The 26,702-nt window shown below is 44.0% G+C and overlaps 1 protein-coding gene across 1 annotated transcript in view; it reads left to right on the top strand.

Moving 5' to 3' along the window:
• Positions 1 to 25,250, top strand: part of LOC120802649 (dachshund homolog 2-like) — a 31,515-nt gene extending 6,265 nt beyond the window's left edge. Inside the window, exons 2-11 of the mRNA XM_040150692.1 lie at positions 2,042 to 2,151; positions 11,244 to 11,369; positions 11,489 to 11,620; positions 11,731 to 11,885; positions 12,156 to 12,300; positions 13,226 to 13,383; positions 13,699 to 13,846; positions 20,651 to 20,776; positions 21,843 to 21,902; positions 23,159 to 25,250. Coding sequence (XP_040006626.1) covers positions 2,042 to 2,151; positions 11,244 to 11,369; positions 11,489 to 11,620; positions 11,731 to 11,885; positions 12,156 to 12,300; positions 13,226 to 13,383; positions 13,699 to 13,846; positions 20,651 to 20,776; positions 21,843 to 21,902; positions 23,159 to 23,196 — 1,198 coding nt within the window. The 3' untranslated portion in view covers positions 23,197 to 25,250. The remainder of the gene's footprint in view (positions 1 to 2,041; positions 2,152 to 11,243; positions 11,370 to 11,488; positions 11,621 to 11,730; positions 11,886 to 12,155; positions 12,301 to 13,225; positions 13,384 to 13,698; positions 13,847 to 20,650; positions 20,777 to 21,842; positions 21,903 to 23,158) is intronic.
• Positions 25,251 to 26,702: the final 1,452 nt, after the last annotated feature.

Genomic DNA, 26,702 nt, shown 5'->3' with positions numbered 1-26,702 from the left:
CTTTTGAAACACAACAGAACATATCAAGACAGCAATAATCACCAATAATCACCAATAAACTGCAAAATCAAATTACCTCCACACATTTCTGATACTGCTATACCAGCATGAATACACACATTTACAAAACAAACACACCCAAGAGGGAGACGGAAGCTTAGTGAGGAAATAAGTCATCCTATCATCGCATCGGTCCGAAACGCTGACGTTGGCTGATTCTGAAACGTACAGTCGCTATTAACACGCTCCCCCTGTTTCAACTGGTTTCACTGGTTAAACTGGGTTCACTGGATCATGTTGTTCACCTGAGTGTGTCCGTGTGTGTGTGTTACATGAAGGACATTTTGTCTCAGTTTAATTGTGGAAACACACACACACACACTCATTGTACTGAGGAATTTAATTTACGGTGTGTGTGGGCCGGTTTTCTCAGACCTGTCAGTCACTGACCTGTGTGTATCCCGAACACTGTCACTTCGTGTGTGTGTGTGTGTGTGTGTGTGTGTGTGTGTGGCCGTGAACGACTGAGGCAGCAGGTGCGGTAACCACGGCAACTGGCCATGTGGTCAGTCACACAGACACTTTTAAATGTAAATAACTGTTATTAATATAATAATGCTGATGATGTGAGGTAACTATGGTAACTCTGACAATAGGACTTTAAAAAAGTAGCTCATTTTTTCATTTTATTGGGAAAACTATTATTTTCAGAAGCTGAAATTTTTTGGATCCCATATGTTTTTAAATGAACTGAGTTGCTTTTGCTCTTACAAACAAACAATAAAAATAAATTCATTAAACATGGTAAAAATTTGTCTGCAGAAAAATTGGAAATCAGATCAATGACCTCTTTATGGTTTTCATTATTATCTGCAAAGATTCTGTTATACATTTATTTATTTGATTTATTTTCTTTCATCTTATTAGTTTATTTAAATGAAAGTTTTTCTTCAGTCGAAGGAGTTGATAAAACGCTGCAGCCTCTTAACTGAATTGACTGAACGACTGATGTGAAGTTCAGCTCTAATTGTTATTATTTTTCTGTTGGATCAAATTTACCTCCGCCAAGGAGTTTCTGGTGGTCTGGTTGTCAGCAGGATTATGCAGAAACTACTGAACCGATTAGCACTGAACCTGGTGGGGGGATGGGACCTGGGTCCACAATGAACCCGTCACATTTTGGAGCAGATCCGGATCTTTTACTGTGAATTTGAATTTTTTCTGTGGAGTCTGGTGTATGTTGTTTGATTCTGGCCCTGGCGGAGGTCAGTGCCCTACCGAGGCTTTTCCTAGTATCGTATATTATCTAATATATACTGCAAAATATTTTGTGTTTGTTTTGAAGTATTACATAATTTACACTAATTTTTTTTTTACACTAATTTTTTGCAGTGTATTTCTTTTAAGAAATAAACTAAAATATAATAGCAGAACATGGAAATCAGTAAATTAAAACTTAAAATATTAACTGAGTTTCAAGGGAATATTTACAAGATTCAAGATTCAAAACACTTTACTGTCTATCGCATAGTAATAGAAAATTGTCTGAGAGGCTCACAAACAACATAAAAAACCATGAAATACTCATAAATAAATGAAACCGGGTGACAGACTATTACATTAAAATACTGTAAAGATAAATTATTTTGGATTCATAATGTGATATATTTAATGTAAACTCGACTGTTCTAACAGTTTTTCTCTCAGACTCGTCCTCTCTGTGTCTCCTTGTATCACACCAACGGTGTGTCTCCTAAAATCCTCCCCAGGGACGAGCGACACTGAATATAAAAGGCCTTCAGGAGAGAGAGAGATGAAACAGATTAATTCATGAAGTTAAAACATAAGATTAACCTGGAATATTAAGCGTGAGCAGAGTGGAGGAGGAAAGGACAGTATTGATTAATTATTGATGGCTGTCGAACTCTGTGTGTGCTCTTCTGTTTAAGGTGGAATCCCAGTCTTTTAAGGTGGTCAGCCGATTTATTTAAAGGGCCACTCCGCTCTGTTTTTCATGTTTTTGCCTCTCTCTCTCTCTCAGCTCTCGACCAGGTCGTCCTCCGAAGAGGACCCTGGGCGTGGCCACGATGACTGATGGATCCAGACTCCTCCCACATGGTCTGCTAAGCCCCACCCTGCTGGCACAAACAGGTGAGTGAATCAAACGACTTTTGGCTAAGATTTTTGGCCCAGTGTGCATCACGCGATGAACGCGGAAGATGCATCGACCGGGTTTGGCCACCTCGCAGCCCGGCGCTGTTCCTGGGGGGTCGGCCTGATCTAAATGACAAAAAGCCTTGAAGTTGTGGACCCACACTAGGACTGTGCCTCAGATGATTAATATGATTTGGGCGTGACGACCGATGGGACCTGGTTGGACCTGGTTGGACCAGGTCTGTTCCATTCAGGGTGGGCTGGTCTATTCTATTCTGGGTCAGTTGATGCAGACAGTCTGCAGATAAAATCCTATAGCGTGTCATATGGAAAGACTCTGATCTTCAGTCGTTCTCGTAAAGATTTTTTTTTATATCTGCGACTGATGTCGGCAATTGATGACGTCAACCTTGTGTCGCCGAGGGAGATGTACGGGTAAATAAACATCTTTCCCCGAAGCTCGCTCAGATCCGGGTCCCTCTGTGGGTTCTACAGTCCCACTCACTTCTCCATCCAGGGTCTCACCAGACTTTTTTCCACGAATGCTCCTGCACAGAAGCGGATCGAGCCGCTGGTGCCGTCCGTGTTTGTTTCGGCACGAGATCACATGACAGTCCGTGTTCTCGTGGATTTGTGGGGTCGTCGGCCTCCAGAACACCGGTTCATTTTTCAGTGTTTCCCAGTGGATTCTGTGAGACTGTGGTGGGTGGACCTCTGATCACCTCTCATGATTGTACATTTTATAGTGAGATGCTGTCTGGTGCACCTTGTTATACATAGTTTTTCACGACAAGCAGCCGGATATTTCAGTCGATATTCCTGAGGAGACTGACCGCTAATGTCGTTGCTAACGTTATCGTTACCCAACTAACTTAATGTTAGATTAACGATAATTGTCAGTGATAACTTCTGCAGTTACACTACCTGTTTGCTATGACGGACTAGTTTGGCCACACTGAGAGATTTTCGAGAATCTGGTCAAAGTATTATGAGAATTAAATTGTGATTGAGAAAAAAAGTCAAAATATTTAAAGAAAAAATCTTAATATTATGAGAATAAAATGACTGGGAGTGAGAGATGCTTCGCTGAAACAGCGGCGCAAAACACCACATTAGATTTCTCTTAGGTTATTGACTCACATAAAATCTGAAACAATCTCAAAGAAGCACAAAACGTGACCCGCAATTTCGGAAGAACCGTACTATCGGTCAAAAAGCTGATTTCAGACTATAAAGTCCAAAGTCCTGTGACCTGTTTAAAGACTGAATGACGTTTCTCCGAGCAAATGTTCCCAATGATTTCCAGTTATTTTCAATGGGCCCAGTAAAACTCACTTTTTCTTTCGATCGCTACCAAAGGTCACGTCACGGCGATCCCGATGAAGACCCACGTTTTGATGCGTTCAGTGGTCGTATGATCAATTAGCGTGGAATAAAAAGAATAACGACAAGTAAATTGATTGATGACTGATGATTATAATAAGTGTTCCCTGTGCATTCTACAGCAGACTCCCTTAATGATGATAATAATAACATTGTTAGTATTTGTAAATGTGAGCGGCTGGATGGTTGTAGGCAGGCAAATGAACATTTAACATAGTTTTTACCCTGAATTCAGCCTGTCAGGCAGATCTGATACCAACAAGCGAGGTTATTTAGTGAAGAAACAATATATTTATATTCCCTGGTTCTACAGAGCTGCAGTTTCTGTTCGTCTGAAACATTATACAGGGTGTTACTGTGTGTGTGTGTGTGTGTGATTAGAGCTATAATTAGCATGCTTAATTAGCAGATGTCAAAATGACTGACAGATTGGAGTCTCACCCGAAGCACTCTGTGTGTGTGTGTGTGTGTGTGTGTGTGTGTATTTGTCTGGCTATACATTGTGAGGACCAGCTTGAATTTTAAACCATTTGAGTGAGGACATTTTGGGGAAACTGAGGACATTTTGTCCAGTCCTCACACCTTCAAAGGGCTGTGTGAGGGTTCAGATCTGGTTTTAGGTCAGGGTTAGGGGCTAGGGAATGCATTATGTCAATGAGTGTCCTCACAAAGATAGAAGTACGCCTGCGTGTTGCTTTGGGTGACAAGTGTCAAGAATTTTATCTCCTCTTCAAAAAGCCGTGAAGAAAATCTGCTTAAGAAGATAAAACAAATGTGTCTGAGTGTTTGTAGGTTCTAATGATTGTTGTTGTTGAAGCTACACACAGACGAAGAGTCACAGCGACATCACAGTCAGATCTGCCCTTTGATTGGACGTTTCTGCACAGGTGACATCAGGACAGAACTTCCTTCTGAACCTGTCTTGTAAAAACGACCAAATAAAGAAGCAGAACATAAAATCCGTCAGAACCTCGGTCGGCTGGACCGGGTTCCAGAAAGACTAAAGCTCTCAGCCCAAACAGGAACTTTAGGATTTTCAAACTCAAAGACACCTTTTGACAGCTGCAACGATTACTCAAGGAATCGATTAGTTGATAGAAAACTAATCGGCAACTATTTGATAATCATTTACGTGCCAAATGTTCTGTGCTCCAAGTTTCTCAAATGCAAGGAGTTGCTGATTTTCCCTGTTTCATATCACTGTTAACGGAATATTTTCGGACTGTTGGTCAAAACAAGACTTCTGAAGACACCGACCTGGAACTGTGATACGCATCGTTTGTGCTATTGCAGGGACTAAACGATTAATGGAGAAAATCAACGGTAGATCAGTCGATAATGAAAACAATCGTTAGTTGCAGATGATTACGTTCATAATTTAACTGATAAAAAATATATTAACATTACCTGCCATCCATTGACTAGAAACAAAAGGGAGTTGGACCACCGCAATTTCAAGTGAAAGTATTCGTTATTAAAATTTTAATTAACTCATGAATTTCTTGCTCAGTTACTTAATTTACTTTGATTTTGCGGAACTTAACGTCCTCGTTTAATAAATGCTTTTATTATGGAAAAACGTGTGTGTAACCTAATTAAGGATTAAGGGACTATTGATTGTTAACACGTCCAGTAATTGATAGATTTTCATCCACAGTGTCTATTCGAAAGTTTGATTCGAGGCGGAAAGTAATGGGATTGGTTCTTGGTACAATGTCCACTTTCAATTTTGCACCACTTATTTGGATCTGGGTCCCGGGTTCCGGGAGAGTTCCAGGACCAGGTTTTGGATGTCACTCAGGCCCCAGTTGTCAACGCTGGTTACCAGTTACCAGTTACCAGTAACTAATCCTGCTGGTAACTTAACTGGAAGCACCGGGTAGTTTTGGTAAATGTTGGTTGGTTTGGCACGATATGAAGACTAAGACCCTTCTCCACGACGAGGTGGGGATTCCCAGACGGTCTCCTACTGAAGCCCCCTTTTTTTTTATAGGACGGTCTTTAGGCGGGTATTTGCCGTCTCATTGGCCAGCCAATTAAATCCACCGGAGTCTGTCACCTGTAAACATGCAGTGTTCACTGATGGAAGCCGGTTCAAGCATTTCAAACCACGAAAACCAACAAGAACAGTGAAGTCTTCAATGTTTCTGTTCAGCAGTTTTAATTCAACAGAGACGCTCCAATGGTCACAGAGGACGAACCACATACCAAACCTTTCACCTCCGTCACCTCCCTGACAGATCTGACAGCTTAATGAAAACACCGCGCACACACACACACACACACACACACACACACACACACACACACACACACACACAGTTTTTTATTAAAAATACTCAAACTGCCACATTTCTTGACCGAGGTCAGAGACGGAGAGATCAAACGAACAAGAAAATTATTAACTGCGCACACACACACACACACACACACACACACACACACACACACACACACACACACACACACACACAGTTAATTAAAATGTTGTAAAGGTTGAGTATAAACTGAGGATAAAGTCTCGTTGTCCTGCGGTGGTGGTTGGAGTCAGTGTGAGAACAAAACAAAGTCACTGAACTGGCTGGAGTCACTCTGCTGTAAATGTCTCTGCAAACCTACGAGTGACTTTATTTTGCTGTGGAGTCGTCACGCACGACACCCAAACGTCAACAAAGTGTCCTGCACATTTGCAGCATGAGATCATTTCATCTTGCGTTAATCTTAATGTTTCACTAATTACATAAAGCTGCATATTTGTGACTCATACGGACTTGTAAATTTATTTATGTTTATACCAAATCTGCAGATTATTTTTTCAATTAATTGGTTTGTCATTCCATCTATAAGGCGCCAGAAAATATTAAAAAATGCCTGTGATAGTTTCCCACGGACCAAGGTGGCATCTTCAGATCACTAACTAACAGTGCAGTAGATAATGATATATGACAAAGAAAAACATTGAAACTTAACGACCTGGAACCAGCGAACGTTTGGTGTTTCTGCTTAAAAAATGACTGACACGATTATTTGATTGTTAAAATAGCCGCTGATTCATTTTGACTAATCGATTCATCGTTGCAGGTCTAATTAAGACTGAAATCGTGTTTTCTCCAAAACGTACCTGTTTTTTAGGAAAGCACAGTAATATTTAAATTAATTCTGTAGCAGACAGGGCTGAGTGTTGGACACAGTGAGACAGTGACTGATGGGTCTATCGCCGAAACTGCAGTGTCTTCTCCAGGTCAAAGCAAACAGTCACTAGACACGAAACAAAACAACTGTGAATTTAGTTTGTTTGATAAATGTGTTTCTGTAAAATTTAAATGAAATAAAGCCGAGTTTTTATTCCCTGATGATCAGACAGGAAACGGCCTGTTTTCAGTGACAGTAGAGACAATTTAGACAGAAAACAAGATGAATTTATCAAACTGACGTGTTTATTTACTGTCTGTGTATGTTTGTGTATGACAAGCAGTGTTGCGTTGCATTTCCTGTTTGGGGGTTTCACCACCTGAAAGCGTTCTGTAATAGACTCTGTGGTTTGAGAAATTATTCTGATGCCCAAAATATTTTTTTTTTTATAGAAGTAGGGAAGAACCAAAGATTTATGTCATTTTGTGTTTTGGCTGTAAAGTCTGTCCACCATTTGATGTGTAGTCCAACCTGCCCGATGGAAACATGACTTCCTCAATAAAAGACAGAAATAAAGACTCTGGATGCTCCAATCCGTTTTTTTGGCCCCAGTCCGAGTCCTTTAATATGGGTGTCTGGTCACATACTTCAAATACTTCGAATTATCTTAACGGCACAGCTGCCCAGAGCCCGGTCAAGTTAAAATAAGCAGTACACTTGAGGTAGAACTGTATGTTTGATCGTTGAATAACTCATCAGTTCTTTCTTTTAATTGTTTGAGTCAGTGTCCGGTTTCATCTTAAATTATACATCGACATCAGTTAATAAAGACAGAACTGGAGCCCCAGGATTCAGTGTCGCGCCACCGTCTCTAGACACATAGTGCAGCTCTTAGCCCCATTTTCTTACAGTACGTAACCACAGCTCAAAGATGGTGTATGTCCTTAGCGTATATCTCGTATATCTCAATTTTATGTAAATAGTAAAACTATTGAAGAACATAACAAAGACCACATAAATTGTACAGTTAAAGGCGAGTTTCTATCACACATTTGTGAATGCTTATTGCAATTCTTTGAATGTCCATAACATAATTGAAAGAGAGCGGATATCGCAAAATTTCATGTATCGTAAATGTATGTACAAATATATACTACAAGTCCCATGCTATCTTGTAGGACACGTTTGAGCCGAACACAAGAGACAGAAGTTTTGCATTCCAGGCTACCCCCAAAAGATGCACCCCCCCACCCCACCGGGACTCTTTTCTTTCCCACTGTTGTAAATTAGTTGAGAGTCCATTTGGCCGTTCTAAAACTTATCTGGTGTTTACACTCAAAAACAATCAGAGACGTCTTGGAGGAAGCAGAAGATAAGACCGGATTAACACGTACCGGCTAATGGCCTTGGAGAGCTGCGGTTGAAGTCACACAAGCTCCACTAGCGACAGGGGGCTTCAGCCTGCTGTGCCCCTGTGAATTCAGAAATTACAACTGGCTTCTCTATACAAACGTGATTCTAAGTTTACCACTTTTTTACCAGCTGCTTCATGTGATGGTCAGACTTTGGTTTGCTCACCTGTTGCATACTTTACCTGCCAAACTGCAGTCATACAGTGACATTATCATTCGTAGCATCACTGTGTGTGTAGTTAGCGTCTTGTTGTTTTATTGTTGTGTCGTTCTGCGTTAGTGTGTGTGTAATAAATGATTTACGTATAAAGTCGTTGCCTTGGTTTTCCGTAACTTACTTTCAGTCGCTTTACGCATCTGATTCTTTGTTGCTTGTTCCTCTAAGTTCAGGTTAATTCTTTCCCAAAGTTAAATTGCGCGTTATACCCACTCTTGACTGGGCACCAAGAGAAACTGTTTTATAGTTGTAGTTGTACTAACTCTGAGATTATATCGGTGGACGAATAATTAAATTGGTTCGCATGTTAATTCGGAGTCATATTTCCCCAAATTAAGGTAATTTTCCCTACAATATATTGCATATAACTATAACGTACATACATATGTTGTTGCAACTAAAGTAGAGCTTATGTTGCAAATTTGTGTACATTTAATATTTTTCCTTTTTTTTTTGTGGCATTTTTGCTTTATAGGATAGTCTTCGTAGAGAGAGACAGGAAAGGCAGTGGAGAGAGGGGACGACATGCAAAGGGCCCGGGTCGGATTCAAACCCAGGCCACTGCAGTAGGGACTAAGGCTGTAGTCTCCTGTTCGACTGGTCGATTGGCTGGTTGATCTGCTCTCGTCCAGTCGCCAGTGCTACTTTCATTAGGAGCAAAGCGCTACATCAACAGTCTTCCGGGATTAATCTGTTATTTACTGCGGTGGTTGGAGGGACAGACTACCTGTGAGAACGGGGTAACCTGCCCGACCTGATGGAGGTTGCTAGGTTTAACTTCTTTAACGTTTACTGAACGTTTACTGGGGGTCGGCTTCAAACTAATTGAGACCATGTCAAAAAAGTCGTCGGTGTGGCTGCATTTTGTTAAAACAGATGATCAAAAAGTCGAGTGTAAACTTTGCAAACAGCAGTTCACAGCTCAACAACCAACATGCATTCACGTAAAAACAGGAGGCTAACTTGTCTACGTGACGATCCTCCATCAACTTTCCTGTTTAACGCTTGAAGCCTTGAGTGAATGTTCCTCAACAGCTCTTCCTACCCAAAAAAAAACACATTTTAACCCATTTCCCGAGATGTGCCTCTGGTTCCGAATCAAAATAAAGATGAACTAGACACAGAGGTGCAGTTAATTAAAACAAATTCACTTTTAAAACGTCAATGTTATAGGAATTCAAACTAACACGTAACTCATTTGAAATTTCACAGCCCTAATGCCAACAACTTGCTTCCAGTCTTTATGCTAAGCTAAGCTAACCATCTCCTGGATTCATCTGTACTGGACACCTTCAGAGATGAAGCACTGAACTGATCTGAAGCCTGTTTCGAAGTCTCCTGACATTAAATGTTCCAGTTTTCATTAACAGAATAAAATCAGAATCTCCTGCAGGGAAACTCTGAGAACAAAAAGATAAAAACTTTCTTCGTGTTTTTGTTCATCAGAAGCTGTTTAATGAGCTGGAGGGTTGGGGGGTCGCTGTCCGTTTGTTAGCAGGAGTCCCTCGTTAATTCTAATTGAATTAATTAGAGGAGGTGATTAATTGGGCCAAGTGGCCGCAGGGAGATAGAGGTGGTCGAGAGACACCGACAGTCACTGGAGACTCTCAAGCTGCCAGAGTTATTAATTATTGATCAATCACCAACTTCTAAAAACATTTGGAACATTTACCCGCGTCATCACCTCCCCGATCTCCCCTTCTCTATAGAAAAAAATGTTGAGGCACTAAAATGTACAATAAACTGTTAGATGATTTCATTAAGCACATATTCACAAATAGCTGCACATCCACTGCTCAGATTAAATGTCCTGATCTTATAGATTTCATCGACCCCATTATCTGCCCTCTAGCGCCACCTTCAACATAAACTTTACATTTTTAGCTCCACTACTGCTCAGACTCTAAGAGCAGATAAATCATAAGGATGTTGTTAGTTCTTGTTATGGCGGCAATGAACTATGCAGCCTGTAGGGGACGCCATCGGGACTAGAATTATTGACCTCAAATAGATAAAAGCATCATTAAAGGAGTGTGTATGTGGATTCTATGCATATCAAGGATCAGGAAGAATGTAATATATGTACAGTATATACATAACGTGTATATACATATATTCACACAGGGGGGGTCCAAAAGTCTGAGACACTTCTCATTCTTCCAAATATGCACATGTTGCAAATTTATGTATGTAACCGCAACTCAAGCAGCGTTCATATTGAAAAATGTGCCGTTACTGCATTTGTGTGCTGCTTTAACTAAAACACAAGGAAAATGTATAATAATGTATAACGAGAGGAGAGTGTATATCGCTAATTTGCATATATTACAAGTTTATATACGGAATTAAACGTATCACGGATTAATGCATGGCCATAATTACAATTTAAGGAGAGCGTACATCACAAATTTGCGTAGTGTAAATGTATATATGGATATAATCACAATTGAAGGCGAGTATACATCGCAAACTTGCATTTCACATTTATTGCAAATTTATGTACGTATGTAAACGCAACTCAAGGAGAGCGTATTTTGCAGATTAACTTTAATTGTAAAAAGCAGATTTCCGTGCAGTTGTAACCAAAACTCGATGGAAAATGCTTAAGAACGTTTTTACTTGAGTAAATCCCTAATTTGCAGTTTCATGTATACATGAGGTAGCAGCTCTAGGAGCGTCTTTGTCGTAAACTTACACGTGTATGTAGCCGTAGCTACATACAGTAGATATGTACATTCAGCTATTTTATTACTACACAAGAAATAACAAAACCCACAGATTAGATCATCAGTAAAGCTCCTGGTCTGAGTCCAGCTCTCTGCTAGCACTAAAGAGAACTCAGTGCTAATGCTAAGTTTGACTCCATGATCTGTCCTGTAGCGCCCCCCTCAGGACAACCTGAACATGTTCAGAAATCGTCAGTTGTTGACCTCAGCTCTCTGCAGGTCTAACGGCGGCGGCGATGGCCGAGGCCCTGAAGCTGCAGAAGATGAGGATGATGATGGGTTTCCACGGAAACAGTGATCAGCAGCGACATCACAACGGAGCCGAGTCTGAGAACGACGACACAGGTATGAGACGTGACATCATATGACTTCATCATCATGCTGGTCTCTTAATCTCCTCCTCTCCTCTCCTTGTCACCTTGTCACCTTCTCTCCTCCCCTCTCCTTGTCTCCCTTTCCTGTAGGAGGCAGTGAAGGATCCTGGGAGAAGGAGCAGCGTCTCCTCCCTCCTCCCTCCTCGGTGGTAGTGCCTCCTGCTGGTTCAGCATCTCTCCACCTCAACACTCTGCAGCAACACAGCTCCCTTTTGGCCAACCGTGAGTCACAGCTGTCCTCTGATTGGATACCGGATGATTGTTAGCTTAGCATCGTAGCACCTCAGTACATTATATCGACCCTGTCTGTCTCTGTTGTTCTGCCTCCTCAGGTCTGTCCGACATTCCCTTTATGGTCATGCCACACCCCTTCCTCCCTGTGGGCCTGCCCCCTGCTAGCGTTGCCATGGCGATGAACCAGATGAGTCAGCTGAGTGGTTTGGCAAACATGTCCGCCGTGTCGCAGGTCCAGAGAGAAGAGGGCAAGGTGGTAGCTAACCCCCGCTCATGCTAACATTGGGAATGCCAACGGAGCTAATGCTAACAGCATTTATATTAACAGTACTAATGCCAGCATGCGTTAAAGCAACTAAGTTAATACTAAAATAGCTACTGCTAATAGTGCTAATGCTAAGTTCGACAGGAAAAAAAAGAAAGTGCTGATGCTTAAAGTGTTAACAGTTCTCATGCTAACAGGGATAACGTTGACAGCACCAATCCCAACGGTGCTAATGCTAACTGCTTCCAGTGTGTTCAGGATTCTCCTCTGGGAAGCCCCTCCCCCAGCCCCTCCCCTAGTGATGATGAGCTCCACCCACCAGAACCAACCAGCCAATCACCCTCCAGAGCATCTTCATCATCGTCATCATCACCTCTTCCTCCTGCACACGCGCCAGCGCTGGGTCAGCACACACACACACACACACACACACAGGCGCACACGCCCACACACAGTGATGGACATGTTTCTGAAGTGTGTGTTTCTGTGTGTAACTCCACAGGTGAGGTCGCTGAAAACATTAAAAAGGTGTTGAAGGAAAAAGGTAGGGGTGTGTTTCAGTGTCTCAGTGTTTGTGTATTTGTGGGGACGCAGCAGATGGGACCACGGGAACGTGTCCTGAGGCGTTTTCATACAGACTCTAGTTGTTCTGATTTTTTATTCATGAACTCTCTCTCTCCTTCCATTGCTTATTTATGCCTCCTTGCTTCCTTCCCTTGTATCCTCTCCTCTCTCCTTCACGCTTATGTGTCTTTGTTTTGAGTTAATGGATGAGTAAAGTTTAATAGACTAATATATCTGGGTTTTTTTTTGTTATTTAGATATTGTAATGACCCAAGAAAGATTCTGACACATCATTTCTGTGTTTTATGGGATTGTATGTGCATATTTAATTAGGGAGTCTATGTTTCCTTTATGTTATGTTCCTGTATCCCCACCAAACTAAATGAAAAAGTTGGTTACAAAAAAGGAGAAGAAGTTGAAGCTACAGTTTTCAGATTTTTTTGTATATTTTGTTGAAACTTTGTCTGATATGATGGGAGGACTGGATGAGGAGAGAAAAAAGACAACATAAATAATAGAAAACAGCCTTAAGTTCACCTTGACCTATTATTTCTAACCTGAATGTCCAAAATGTCCTTAGTTTTCGAAACACAAACTGGTCTTCACAAAGTCAGAACTACAAGAATGCAAACACACACAGAAAGAGCTCATTAATTATGCACACAGGAAGCTTTTGTCCAACTTCTACAAAACCCAATTAAATATTCATGATGTTGTTTATTCACTTTTGGTTTCTTTTGTCTTTACCTTGTTTTTACCTGCAGATGACAGCCTTTTGCCCCTCCCCCTCCTCAAACCAAACTATGAGAAGCTGTCGCTCGGCTCCCAGCCGCTGTCGATCAACCACCCAAACCCCGCCTTCGCCCCATTCCTATTGGCCGAGGGTCTGTCGTCCATGGAGACGCTGCTGACCAACATACAGGTGAAAGAGATTTAACTGGTGACGCACCAGTAGCTCACCTGGCTAAGTGAGTACCATTAAGGCTGAGGTGCTCAATGTCTCCCCTCTCTCCTTACTTGTCTTTGTCCATGGCTGTCCAGAAAGAGTTAACTGAAATAAAGTAGAGACGATAATGTAGAGATAATAACATAGAGGCGAAGTGGAGACGGTAACAAAGAGATATTAATGCACAGATAACAAAGGTGTAGGGATAAGAGCGTATAGACATAAACAAAGAGTAATGTAGAGATGGTAACTTCAAGGACATGACGTGGGTATTTCTTTGTTTTACCTCAGGGTCTCCTCAAGGTGGCGGTGGAGAGCGCTCGTTCTCATGACAAACAGAACCAACTGGAGAGGAAAGAGTTAAAGCTGGAGCTGGAGCGAGAGAGAGACGCCCGACAGACGCTACAGAGACAGCTGAGCTCTGAACTACAGACCAGAGGTGAGACAGGCTACGCCGTAAAACTACAGACCAGAGGTGAGACAGGCTACGCTGTAAAAGTACAGACCAGAGGTGAGACAGGCTACGCTGTAAAACTACAGACACTACAGAGACAGCTGAGCTCTGAACTACAGACCAGAGGTGAGACAGGCTACGCTGTAAAACTACAGACCAGAGGTGAGACAGGCTACGCTCTAAAAGTATGGACCAGAGGTGAGACAGGCTACGCTGTAAAACTACAGACACTACAGAGACAGCTGAGCTCTGAACTACAGACCAGAGGTGAGACAGGCTACGCCGTAAAACTACAGACCAGAGGTGAGACAGGCTACGCCGTAAAAGACCAGAGGTGAGACAGGTTACGCTGTAAAACTACAAACCAGAGGTGAGACAGGCTTCGCCGTAAAACTACAGACCAGAGGTGAGACAGGCTACGCTGTAAAAGTACAGACCAGAGGTGAGACAGGCTACGCTGTAAAACTACAGACACTACAGAGACAGCTGAGCTCTGAACTACAGACCAGAGGTGAGACAGGCTACGCTGTAAAACTACAGACCAGAGGTGAGACAGGCTACGCTCTAAAAGACCAGAGGTGAGACAGGTTACGCTGTAAAACTACAGACCAGAGGTGAGACAGGCTACGCCGTAAAACTACAGACCAGAGGTGAGACAGGCTACGCTGTAAAACTACAGACCAGAGGTGAGACAGGCTACGCTGTAAAAGTATGGACCAGAGGTGAGACAGGCTACGCTGTAAAACTACAGACACTACAGAGACAGCTGAGCTCTGAACTACAGACCAGAGGTGAGACAGGCTACGCTGTAAAACTACAGACCAGAGGTGAGACAGGCTACGCTCTAAAAGTACAGACCAGAGGTGAGACAGGCTACGCTGTAAAACTACAGACACTACAGAGACAGCTGAGCTCTGAACTACAGACCAGAGGTGAGACAGGCTACGCTGTAAAACTACAGACCAGAGGTGAGACAGGCTACGCCGTAAAAGACCAGAGGTGAGACAGGTTACGCTGTAAAACTACAAACCAGAGGTGAGACAGGCTTCGCCGTAAAACTACAGACCAGAGGTGAGACAGGCTACGCTGTAAAACTACAGACCAGAGGTGAGACAGGCTACGCCGTAAAACTACAGACCAGAGGTGAGACAGGCTACGCTGTTAAACTACAGACACTACAGAGACAGCTGAGCTCTGAACTACAGACCAGAGGTGAGACAGGCTACGCTGTAAAAGTACAGACCAGAGGTGAGACAGGCTACGCTCTAAAAGTACAGACCAGAGGTGAGACAGGCTACGCTGTAAAACTACAGACACTACAGAGACAGCTGAGCTCTGAACTACAGACCAGAGGTGAGACAGGCTACGCTGTAAAACTACAGACCAGAGGTGAGACAGGCTACGCCGTAAAACTACAGACCAGAGGTGAGACAGGCTACGCTGTAAAAGTACAGACCAGAGGTGAGACAGGCTACGCTGTAAAACTACAGACCAGAGGTGAGACAGGCTACGCTGTAAAAGTACAGACACTACAGAGACAGCTGAGCTCTGAACTACAGACCAGAGGTGAGACAGGCTACGCTGTAAAACTACAGACCAGAGGTGAGACAGGCTACGCTGTAAAACTACAGAGCAGAGGTGAGACAGGCTACGCTGTAAAAGTACAGACCAGAGGTGAGACAGGCTACGCTGTAAAACTACAGACCAGAGGTGAGACAGGCTACGCCGTAAAACTACAGACCAGAGGTGAGACAGGCTACGCTGTAAAAGTACAGACCAGAGGTGAGACAGACTACGCTGTAAAACTACAGACGCTACAGAGACAGCTGAGCTCTCAACTACAGACCAGAGGTGAGACAGGCTACGCCGTAAAACTACAGACCAGAGGTGAGACAGGCTACGCCGTAAAACTACAGACCAGAGGTGAGACAGGCTACGCTGTAAAAGTACAGACCAGAGGTGAGACAGGCTACGCTGTAAAACTACAGACCAGAGGTGAGACAGGCTACGCTGTAAAACTACAGACACTACAGAGACAGCTGAGCTCTGAACTACAGACCAGAGTTGAGACAGGCTACGCTCTAAAAGTACAGACCAGAGGTGAGACAGGCTACGCTGTAAAACTACAGACACTACAGAGACAGCTGAGCTCTGAACTACAGACCAGAGGTGAGACAGGCTACGCTGTAAAACTACAGACCAGAGGTGAGACAGGCTACGCTGTAAAACTACAGAGCAGAGGTGAGACAGGCTACGCTGTAAAAGTACAGACCAGAGGTGAGACAGGCTACGCTGTAAAACTACAGACACTACAGAGACAGCTGAGCTCTGAACTACAGACCAGAGGTGAGACAGGCTACGCTGTAAAACTACAGACCAGAGGTGAGACAGGCTACGCTGTAAAAGTACAGACCAGAGGTGAGACAGGCTACGCTCTAAAAGTACAGACCAGAGGTGAGACAGGCTACGCTGTAAAACTACAGACACTACAGAGACAGCTGAGCTCTGAACTACAGACCAGAGATGAGACAGGCTACGCTGTAAAAGTACAGACCAGAGGTGAGACAGGCTACGCTGTAAAACTACAGACCAGAGGTGAGACAGGCTACGCTGTAAAACTACAGACACTACAGAGACAGCTGAGCTCTGAACTACAGACCAGAGGTGAGACAGGCTACGCTGTAAAACTACAGACCAGAGGTGAGACAGGCTACGCCGTAAAACTACAGACCAGAGGTGAGACAGGCTACGCTGTAAAAGTACAGACCAGAGGTGAGACAGGCTACGCTGTAAAACTACAGACCAGAGGTGAGACAGGCTATGCTGTAAAAGTACAGACCAGAGGTGAGACAGGCTACGCTGTAAAACTACAGACACTACAGAGACAGCTGAGCTCTGAACTACAGACCAGAGGTGAGACAGGCTACGCTGTAAAAGTACAGACCAGAGGTGAGACAGGCTACGCTCTAAAAGTACAGACCAGAGGTGAGACAGGCTACGTTGTAAAACTACAGACCAGAGGTGAGACAGGCTACGCCGTAAAACTACAGACCAGAGGTGAGACAGGCTACGCTGTAAAAGTACAGACCAGAGGTGAGACAGACTACGCTGTAAAACTACAGACGCTACAGAGACAGCTGAGCTCTGAACTACAGACCAGAGTTGAGACAGGCTACGCTGTAAAACTACAGACCAGAGGTGAGACAGGCTACGCTGTAAAAGTACAGACCAGAGGTGAGACAGGCTACGCTGTAAAACTACAGACACTACAGAGACAGCTGAGCTCTGAACTACAGACCAGAGGTGAGACAGGCTACGCTGTAAAACTACAGACCAGAGGTGAGACAGGCTACGCCGTAAAACTACAGACCAGAGGTGAGACAGGCTACGCTGTAAAAGTACAGACCAGAGGTGAGACAGGCTACGCTGTAAAACTACAGACCAGAGGTGAGACAGGCTATGCTGTAAAAGTACAGACCAGAGGTGAGACAGGCTACGCTGTAAAACTACAGACACTACAGAGACAGCTGAGCTCTGAACTACAGACCAGAGGTGAGACAGGCTACGCTGTAAAAGTACAGACCAGAGGTGAGACAGGCTACGCTCTAAAAGTACAGACCAGAGGTGAGACAGGCTACGTTGTAAAACTACAGACCAGAGGTGAGACAGGCTACGCCGTAAAACTACAGACCAGAGGTGAGACAGGCTACGCTGTAAAAGTACAGACCAGAGGTGAGACAGACTACGCTGTAAAACTACAGACGCTACAGAGACAGCTGAGCTCTGAACTACAGACCAGAGTTGAGACAGGCTACGCTGTAAAACTACAGACCAGAGGTGAGACAGGCTACGCTGTAAAAGTACAGACCAGAGGTGAGACAGGCTACGCTGTAAAACTACAGACACTACAGAGACAGCTGAGCTCTGAACTACAGACCAGAGGTGAGACAGGCTACGCTGTAAAACTACAGACCAGAGGTGAGACAGGCTACGCCGTAAAACTACAGACCAGAGGTGAGACAGGCTACGCTGTAAAAGTACAGACCAGAGGTGAGACAGGCTACGCTGTAAAACTACAGACACTACAGAGACAGCTGAGCTCTGAACTACAGACCAGAGGTGAGACAGGCTACGCTGTAAAAGTACAGACCAGAGGTGAGACAGGCTACGCTCTAAAAGTACAGACCAGAGGTGAGACAGGCTACGTTGTAAAACTACAGACCAGAGGTGAGACAGGCTACGCCGTAAAACTACAGACCAGAGGTGAGACAGGCTACGCTGTAAAAGTACAGACCAGAGGTGAGACAGACTACGCTGTAAAACTACAGACACTACAGAGACAGCTGAGCTCTGAACTACAGACCAGAGGTGAGACAGGCTACGCTGTAAAACTACAGACCAGAGGTGAGACAGGCTACGCTGTAAAAGTACAGACCAGAGGTGAGACAGGCTACGCTGTAAAACTACAGACACTACAGAGACAGCTGAGCTCTGAACTACAGACCAGAGGTGAGACAGGCTACGCTGTAAAACTACAGACCAGAGGTGAGACAGGCTACGCCGTAAAACTACAGAGCAGAGGTGAGACAGGCTACGCTGTAAAAGTACAGACCAGAGGTGAGACAGGCTACGCTGTAAAACTACAGACACTACAGAGACAGCTGAGCTCTGAACTACAGACCAGAGGTGAGACAGGCTACGCTGTAAAAGTACAGACCAGAGGTGAGACAGGCTACGCTCTAAAAGTACAGACCAGAGGTGAGACAGGCTACGCTCTAAAAGTACAGACCAGAGGTGAGACAGGCTACGCTGTAAAACTACAGACACTACAGAGACAGCTGAGCTCTGAACTACAGACCAGAGGTGAGACAGGCTACGCTGTAAAACTACAGACCAGAGGTGAGACAGGCTACGCCGTAAAACTACAGACCAGAGGTGAGACAGGCTACGCTCTAAAAGTACAGACCAGAGGTGAGACAGGCTACGCTGTAAAACTACAGACCAGAGGTGAGACAGGCTACGCTGTAAAAGTACAGACCAGAGGTGAGACAGGCTACGCTGTAAAACTACAGACACTACAGAGACAGCTGAGCTCTGAACTACAGACCAGAGGTGAGACAGGCTACGCTGTAAAAGTACAGACCAGAGGTGAGACAGGCTACGCTCTAAAAGTACAGACCAGAGGTGAGACAGGCTACGCTGTAAAACTACAGACACTACAGAGACAGCTGAGCTCTGAACTACAGACCAGAGGTGAGACAGGCTACGCTGTAAAACTACAGACCAGAGGTGAGACAGGCTACGCCGTAAAACTACAGACCAGAGGTGAGACAGGCTACGCTGTAAAAGTACAGACCAGAGGTGAGACAGACTACGCTGTAAAACTACAGACGCTACAGAGACAGCTGAGCTCTCAACTACAGACCAGAGGTGAGACAGGCTACGCTGTAAAACTACAGACACTACAGAGACAGCTGAGCTCTGAACTACAGACCAGAGGTGAGACAGGCTACGCTGTAAAAGTACAGACCAGAGGTGAGACAGGCTACGCGTGAGACAGGCTACGCTGTAAAAGTACAGACCAGAGGTGAGACAGGCTACGCTGTAAAAGTACAGACCAGAGGTGAGACAGGCTACGCTGTAAAACTACTGACACTACAGAGACAGCTGAGCTCTGAACTACAGACCAGAGGTGAGACAGGCTACGCTGTAAAACCACAGACCAGAGGTGAGACAGGCTACGCTGTAAAACTACAGACCAGAGGTGAGACAGGCTACGCCGTAAAACTACAGACCAGAGGTGAGACAGGCAATGCTGTAAAACTACAGAGCAGAAGTGAGACAGGGTACACTGTAAAACTACAGACCAGAGGTGAGACAGGCTACGCTGTAAAAGTACAGACCAGAGGTGAGACAGGCTACGCTGTAAAACTACAGACGCTACAGAGACAGCTGAGCTCTGAACTACAGACCAGAGGTGAGACAGGATACGCTGTAAAACTACAGACCAAAGGTGAGACAGGCTACGCTGTAAAACTACAGACCAGAGGTGAGACAGGCTACGCTGTTAAAGTACAGACCAGAGGTGAGACAGGCTACGCTGTAAAAGTACAGACCAGAGGTGAGACAGGCTACGCTGTAAAACTACAGACACTACAGAGACAGCTGAGCTCTGAACTACAGACCAGAGGTGAGACAGGGTACACTGTAAAACTACAGACCAGAGGTGAGACAGGCTACGCTGTAAAAGTACAGACCAGAGGTGAGACAGGCTACGCTGTAAAACTACAGACGCTACAGAGACAGCTTAGCTCTGAACTACAGACCAGAGGTGAGACAGGATATGCTGTAAAACTACAGACCAAAGGTGAGACAGGCTACGCTGTAAAACTACAGACCAGAGGTGAGACAGGCTACGCTGTTAAAGTACAGACCAGAGGTGAGACAGGCTACGCTGTTAAAGTACAGACGAGAGGTGAGACAGGCTACGCTGTAAGACTACAGACACTACAGAGACAGCTGAGCTCTGAACTACAGACCAGAGGTGAGACAGGATACGCTGTAAAACTACAGACCAGAGGTGAGACAGGCTATGCTGTAAAACTACAGAGCAGAGCTGTAAAAGCGGTTGTGTATAGATGAATCAGGAAAGATGTTGCAGTAAATACATTTAGGTAAAAATACTTTGGTAGAGACTGTCATAACGTCATTTTATTCTAAGCAAAACTGTTCATATATAAAACGTATTTTAAGACTGCCTCTCCTTTTCCTCGTCCTCCTCCTTCTCAGTGTCGATCCAGAGGAGGCTGAAGAAGGAGAAGAAGGCGAAGAGGAAGCTGCAGGAGGCGTTAGATTTCGAGTCGCGGCGGAGAGAGCAGGTGGAGAGAGCGCTCAAACACTCCGACTCCCTCACAGGTGACCAGATACAACACTACTCCTTTCATTTCTGCTCCTCCTCACACATCTCTCCTCTTTCTCCTCCACGGGTTTTAGAAAAACTTCATCTGATCGTTTAAAGCTACAGTGGCTGAATGATGAGCTCTGGCTCGTGTAGTTTTCTCTGATTACAGGATGAAAAGTAAGAAGTACTCTGTTTCCTTAAGTAAAAGTAGCAGTAAAACAGTATAAAATACTCCATTACAAGTAAAAGTCCTGCATTCAAAATTGAGTAAAAGTACAGAAATACTATCAACAAAATGTCCACGTAAAAGTACTCCGTAGAAGAATGAACCCTGTGAGTGTTATTTTAAGTGATAATAGTTTTCTGGATTATTTTACTGTATAATGTATTTAAATACACGTAAGCAGTATTTTGATGTTGTAGTGTGTAGAGGCAGAGCTAGTTTAAATGTCTTTATATACTTTTGTGTAATTTAGTTTATAAGACCGATTTTTATAGGGCTGCAACTAACTATTATTTTCATGATTGATTATTCATCCATCAATCAATCAATCAGTTAAAGTTTGGTTAAGAAAATGCCCATCGGGATATGTTAGAAGGCGATGTCTTGTTTTGTCCGACAATTTAATATACTGTAAGAGCAACTCTCACAATGGAGTCTTCAAGTGTTCAAAAATAAAAAAACGAGGGGTCAGTTTTCAAGATAGTCGCAGGTTAATTAATTAATTGCCGCTCTAGTATTTTAAGAGGGCATCACTGGTTTGATGTGTACATGTTCATCTGAAAGGTAACCAGTAAAAAAGAAAAAAGCTGTCACATAAATTTTGTGCTGTAAAAAGTCCTGTATTTTTATCTGAAATGTGGTGGAGCAGAAGCAGAAAGTCAAATAATACTTTATTCTCGAGTGTACACTAAATGAAATGTACTCGGTTATTTTCCACCGCTGGTCAGAACTCTGAGATGCAGAAGTCAGATTTAGGAGAAAATATACAGACCTTCAGTTAGTTTCCCCGCATCAGCTGAGGCAATGAAAACGACGCAACATTCACACCGCGTTCGTGTGTTTCTGTCGTTTTTCAGACGCTGTGACTCCTGAGAGTGAACTGGAAAACAAACAGCAGGAAAACTCTGCAGCTCACGGTAACGACAACAACCACTCCGTCCACCTTCATCTCAGAAACTCTTATTCCATCTGTGGCCGAGTCTGAAAGGAAGGGACACACACGTGGGGGCCGACATTATTCGACCAGTTTCCGTAAAAACTGAGTGATAATTGTGTGGTACAGCAACATCTGGGCTGAAGACAGGAAACACGTGGACAAACTGCGACCAGAGGCTCCAATCTACCGCCGAAAAGTAAAGTGTGTGATGACTGTGAAATTGAATCAGGGAAACAATCACAGACTGCACAGCAGAACTAAACACTTCTCACACACACACACACTTATAAACAGTGTTTACACAACGGGGATCACTGTGTGTGTGTTATCTCCACACTGACGTGATAATAAGATTCATTTATCAAAGCGGACACAGCAGTGATGTGTTGTAGACCAACACACACTCAGTGTCGAATGTTTCTGCTCAACAGCAGTTTCATGAAGACTTTTACACTGAAAGACATGGATTCAGGAAGTAGGCTTGACAAGGCAATAATTGTAAAAATCATCAGTTTATAATAAAAAACTTTTTCCCTGGACAGACCCTGGTCCAGTCCAGTCAGGGTAATGAGCGTGTTGATGGTGGTGTAAGTTCTACTGCAGGTGAATCAGGTCCTGCTTTATTAACATGTTACGATACGAGTCAGGATAGCTCTCTCCGAAAAATGCAAACCGCAAACGTACATAGCGGCGTGCCGCTATCGAGGAACCTGCCGCCCACCTGCGGCTACTGCTGAGCCATATGAGGGTCCATATGGGGCAGTCAGGTGGTGCTGCTACGGCCGTCACAAGCTCAAGTCCAACCACCGCACCGAAATTGAAAAACTACTAAGTAGAGGGTTAGAAAATATAGAGTCAACTCCTGCGAATGATGAGTCTGGATCAGTGTATACTTGAAAATGAGCACGGTTTCGCAGAGCCCCACTCCAGGACGGGTGCTGGGGCAGGTGGGCTGCCCCCCTCTGATTAGAGGGCGTTAACAGCCTTTTTTCAATGTAAGTCTCATTATTGGCCTTCCAAGGCTCAGGATGGTTTAAAACAGTAGATGGCGTGTTGAGCCATTTTTAGCCCATGAAATGCAATTTTTTCTAACTTTGGTGAGAAACGTGAACATCAGCACCAACACTGATGAGTTTCATCACAGCACAGTCACATCATTTAGTTTACAGCTCAACGCACGGGTCTGAATGGGCAGTATCACTTTAAGTGGATGAAACTTTGTGTTTGTGTCTGCAGAGAACAGAGCATTCACCAAACCTCCACTCCTCTTCTGAGACAAGATGGAGGGATGAAGAGGGGGAAGAGACGAAGCTGAACTCAAACGGGACTGAACCTTCTGAAAATGAAAAAAGAAAACCAGACGAGGGATGATTCACGAACAAGAGGAACCACTCATATCCCATCAGCCACCTCTCTTTCTGCTTCCTGTTTTTACTGATTTCATACTATTATTATCATCATTATTATTATTGTTGTTGTTATTGTTGTTGTTGTTGTTGTTATTAAAGCAAGCGGAGCGTTGTGTGAATGGACGTGGACGGCGTGGAGGAGCTTCATTAGCCTATCACATGACCACCTGTGATGTCATCAGGTGACACACCTTGGAGCTGTGGAGGACTCTTTCTTTCCTTACGGGGTCCGAGTCCCTAGCCCTGCCTCTGCTGGACCTGAACTGGTGGGACGAGACTGAACTGGTTTTAAAAACCGAGTCAAAAACTGAACTTCAAAAACCGTGTTGCTTGTTCCCGCCCATAGGGGGCGAAGTCAAATCTGAACTTTATAAACGCGGATTTAAAATTGTATTCAGATGTTGTAGTGCTGGTTCTACCCGCAGTAGTACTTGGTTTAGCAATAGAGGTAGTGTTACTGTTCATTTATTGGGATTCACTGTAAAAAGTAAATGGCCGCGACGAGCTCTGAGGTTTAACGATTTCAACCGGTCAAGACTCACAACCAGAGAATCCTGCTGCCATCTAGAGGTTAAAATCTCAGACCTCATCAGTGGCACCACCCTCCACTACGCTGCGGTGCGACATCGCAGTTCGGACGTGCTCAGAAGGACGCGGAGCCCAGGTCGAGGCAGAGTAAAGAAGAGATTAAAAGTCCCTGGAACCCAGAAGTGATGTCACCATATGCTCTGGTGCAGTGTGACATCACGGTTTGGACATGCCGGACAGGAAAACGAGCTCTCGCCACGACGAGTTCTGATCCTTAACGAGCTCTGAGCTTTAACGTCTGAAGAGTTCACAGACTAAAAATCCAGCTGTTGCTGCCATCTAAGGTTAGAAATCTTAGATCCCAAAAGTGATGTCACCATGTACTATAGTGCGATGTGACATCACAGGTTGGGCGTGGTTAGGCCTCAGGCCGTAACTGATCTCTGTTCCTTGACCTGTTTCGAGACAGTTAGTGTAGAAACAGGCTAAAAGTCCAGCCGTTCAAATCTAAAACCACACCAGTGATGTCACCGTAGACTCCGGTGCAGTGTGACATCGTAGGGTGGGCGTGGTTAAAGGTCAGGGGTAAAACACGCTGATCTCGTTCTGACACGTAACGAGCTTAACGCGTTGAGACATCCCAGCCTGAGACGGCACCGTGTAAACCGCTGATCGCAGACCTGACCTCACGCTCCACGAGGACTGCGACGAAGGTTCCTTAACGAGGCAGCAGTTCCGGTCTTGGCTGTCTTGGAGCTGATTGGTTGACGGTGTTTGTTCTGTGCAGTTTTATTATTGATATTAATGTAAATACTGAACAAATCACCAATTAACGTATGAGTCGGGTGATTTCACAAACATTTCAGATAAACGGCGTTAAAAAATCTACAGCAGGACGAGTGGAGTCGCAGACAGCGATGGAAGAGGTGGAGCTGATATTATTGATTACTGATTTTCTATCGGGTTTAGGAGGGCAAAGTCTTTGTGATTGACACGTCACGTCCCGGCCTTAAACTTTGTTTCTGGTCCTGAACAAGTCGTTACAGGAACAAGTGTCGAAGGTGAGAAACCCGTGAAAACTTCATAACATCAGGTTTCATCTCTGGTCTGGAAATCGGGTCAATCGGGTCTCGAGTCACCGTTGTTGACGTCCGAGTCGAGAGTCAGATCTTTAGATTTTATCGGGTTGAGTCGTAACTCTTCTGATTCGGGACTCAAGTCCAAGTCATCCACTCCCTGGTTTCTTCCACTGAGGCATTATAATACATCAGAACTGCTTCAAGGAGCTCGGGAGAAAATATGAGGCTGCAGCAGTTTTACTTAATTCTCGTCAGGTTTGTTCACAAATAAAACGTCAGACTCAGATTTAAACGTTTGAACCTGAAACAGAAAAAGAAGACACATTAAACATTAATATTCAGTTACACGTCTCCTCTCCTCCTTTACTGGTAAATCTATACTGGTTTACTGGTCTATCCAGTGTTTTTAGCCTATGGTTATAAAACATCTGCCTGTACCAGTGGCTATACTGGTAAAACTGGTGTCTTTACTGGTAAACTTGCTATGTAGGCTTGTATAACTGTATCTGGACGAATTGGCCCAGTACTGGTAATGGTAGCTGTAAGACCAGCACGTATACTGGTGTAACCAGAACCTGTAAGGGTCTAACTGGTACCTCTATCAGTTTAACCGGTTTGTATACTGGTGTAACCAGTGCTTACATTGGTAGTATAGCTTTTATCTATGCTGGTCCAACTGAAAAAAATCAATACATCTATAATCAGTACACGGTACCAGTGGGTACCGAGCGGTACTCATATTGATAAAATTGGTGCCTATAATGGTGAAAGTGTATCTATACTGGTCTAATCAGTATTTATACCAGTATCTGGTACTTATACTGGTTTAACTAACATAGTCTATATAATCTTGCGGCTTGTGAATCAGGGTTTTTGAGTTTCCCAGCAGACAAGTCCTGGTCCAGGTGAGACCTCAGTCTGAGATCTGATTGAATTTAGCTGAGTTCTTTTTTTTCTTTTTCTTTTTACAGTGTAAACAGAAACAAATAAGGAAACACTTTAAAAAAACAAACAAAAAAAAGCAACGAAATAAAACAAACTCCGGTGAGGTTGAGTTCTAGTTTCTGGTCTGGTTTTAAACGTCTGCTGACTTTTTCTGTGTTCCCTTTAGCGTCAGACCTGCTCTCTGAGTGGTCAAAATACGCACACACACACACACACAAACTGAAAAACTGGAACTAAATCCATCAGGTTTAACTCCAACCAACACACAGCACACATCTTGCGCACACGTACACACACACACACACACACACGCACACACGTACATGTACACACACACACACACACACACACACACACACACACACAGACAGACACACACACACACACACACCTCCTCCTTCCCACAGCGACCCAGTTAAGTAAATCAGGACATTGGGTCACCTTTTGGCTTCATCGCCTCTCTGACACACACACCTATTACCAGTGTGTGTGTCAGAAACAGCACGGTGTGATCTGATTGGTCGGCTCCGTCTGTCACTGTGATAAATGTGACCAATGGAGCGTGATGTCACCAGTCAGAGAGCGTTCAGTTCATCAGAGAACAAAGAAACTCGGTTTGATGAATCTGGTTCATCTGATAATAAAAACGGAGGAAACGCACTAACCTCATAACTTCATCAGGTCAATTAGACACATTTTTAATCATCATTCAGACAAATTAAATCATCCGTCACATTTTCCAAAGATCTTATCCTCGTTGGTGGGACATGAACTCAGCTGGATGGATAAAATAAGACAAGGACGGAGTTTTTTTTAATA

This window comes from Xiphias gladius, chromosome 17 (genome assembly GCF_016859285.1).
Source record: "Xiphias gladius isolate SHS-SW01 ecotype Sanya breed wild chromosome 17, ASM1685928v1, whole genome shotgun sequence".
NCBI lineage: Eukaryota > Metazoa > Chordata > Actinopteri > Istiophoriformes > Xiphiidae > Xiphias > Xiphias gladius.
The sequence above is the reverse complement of the archived record's forward strand: the minus strand, read 5'-3'. Positions and strand labels throughout refer to the sequence as shown.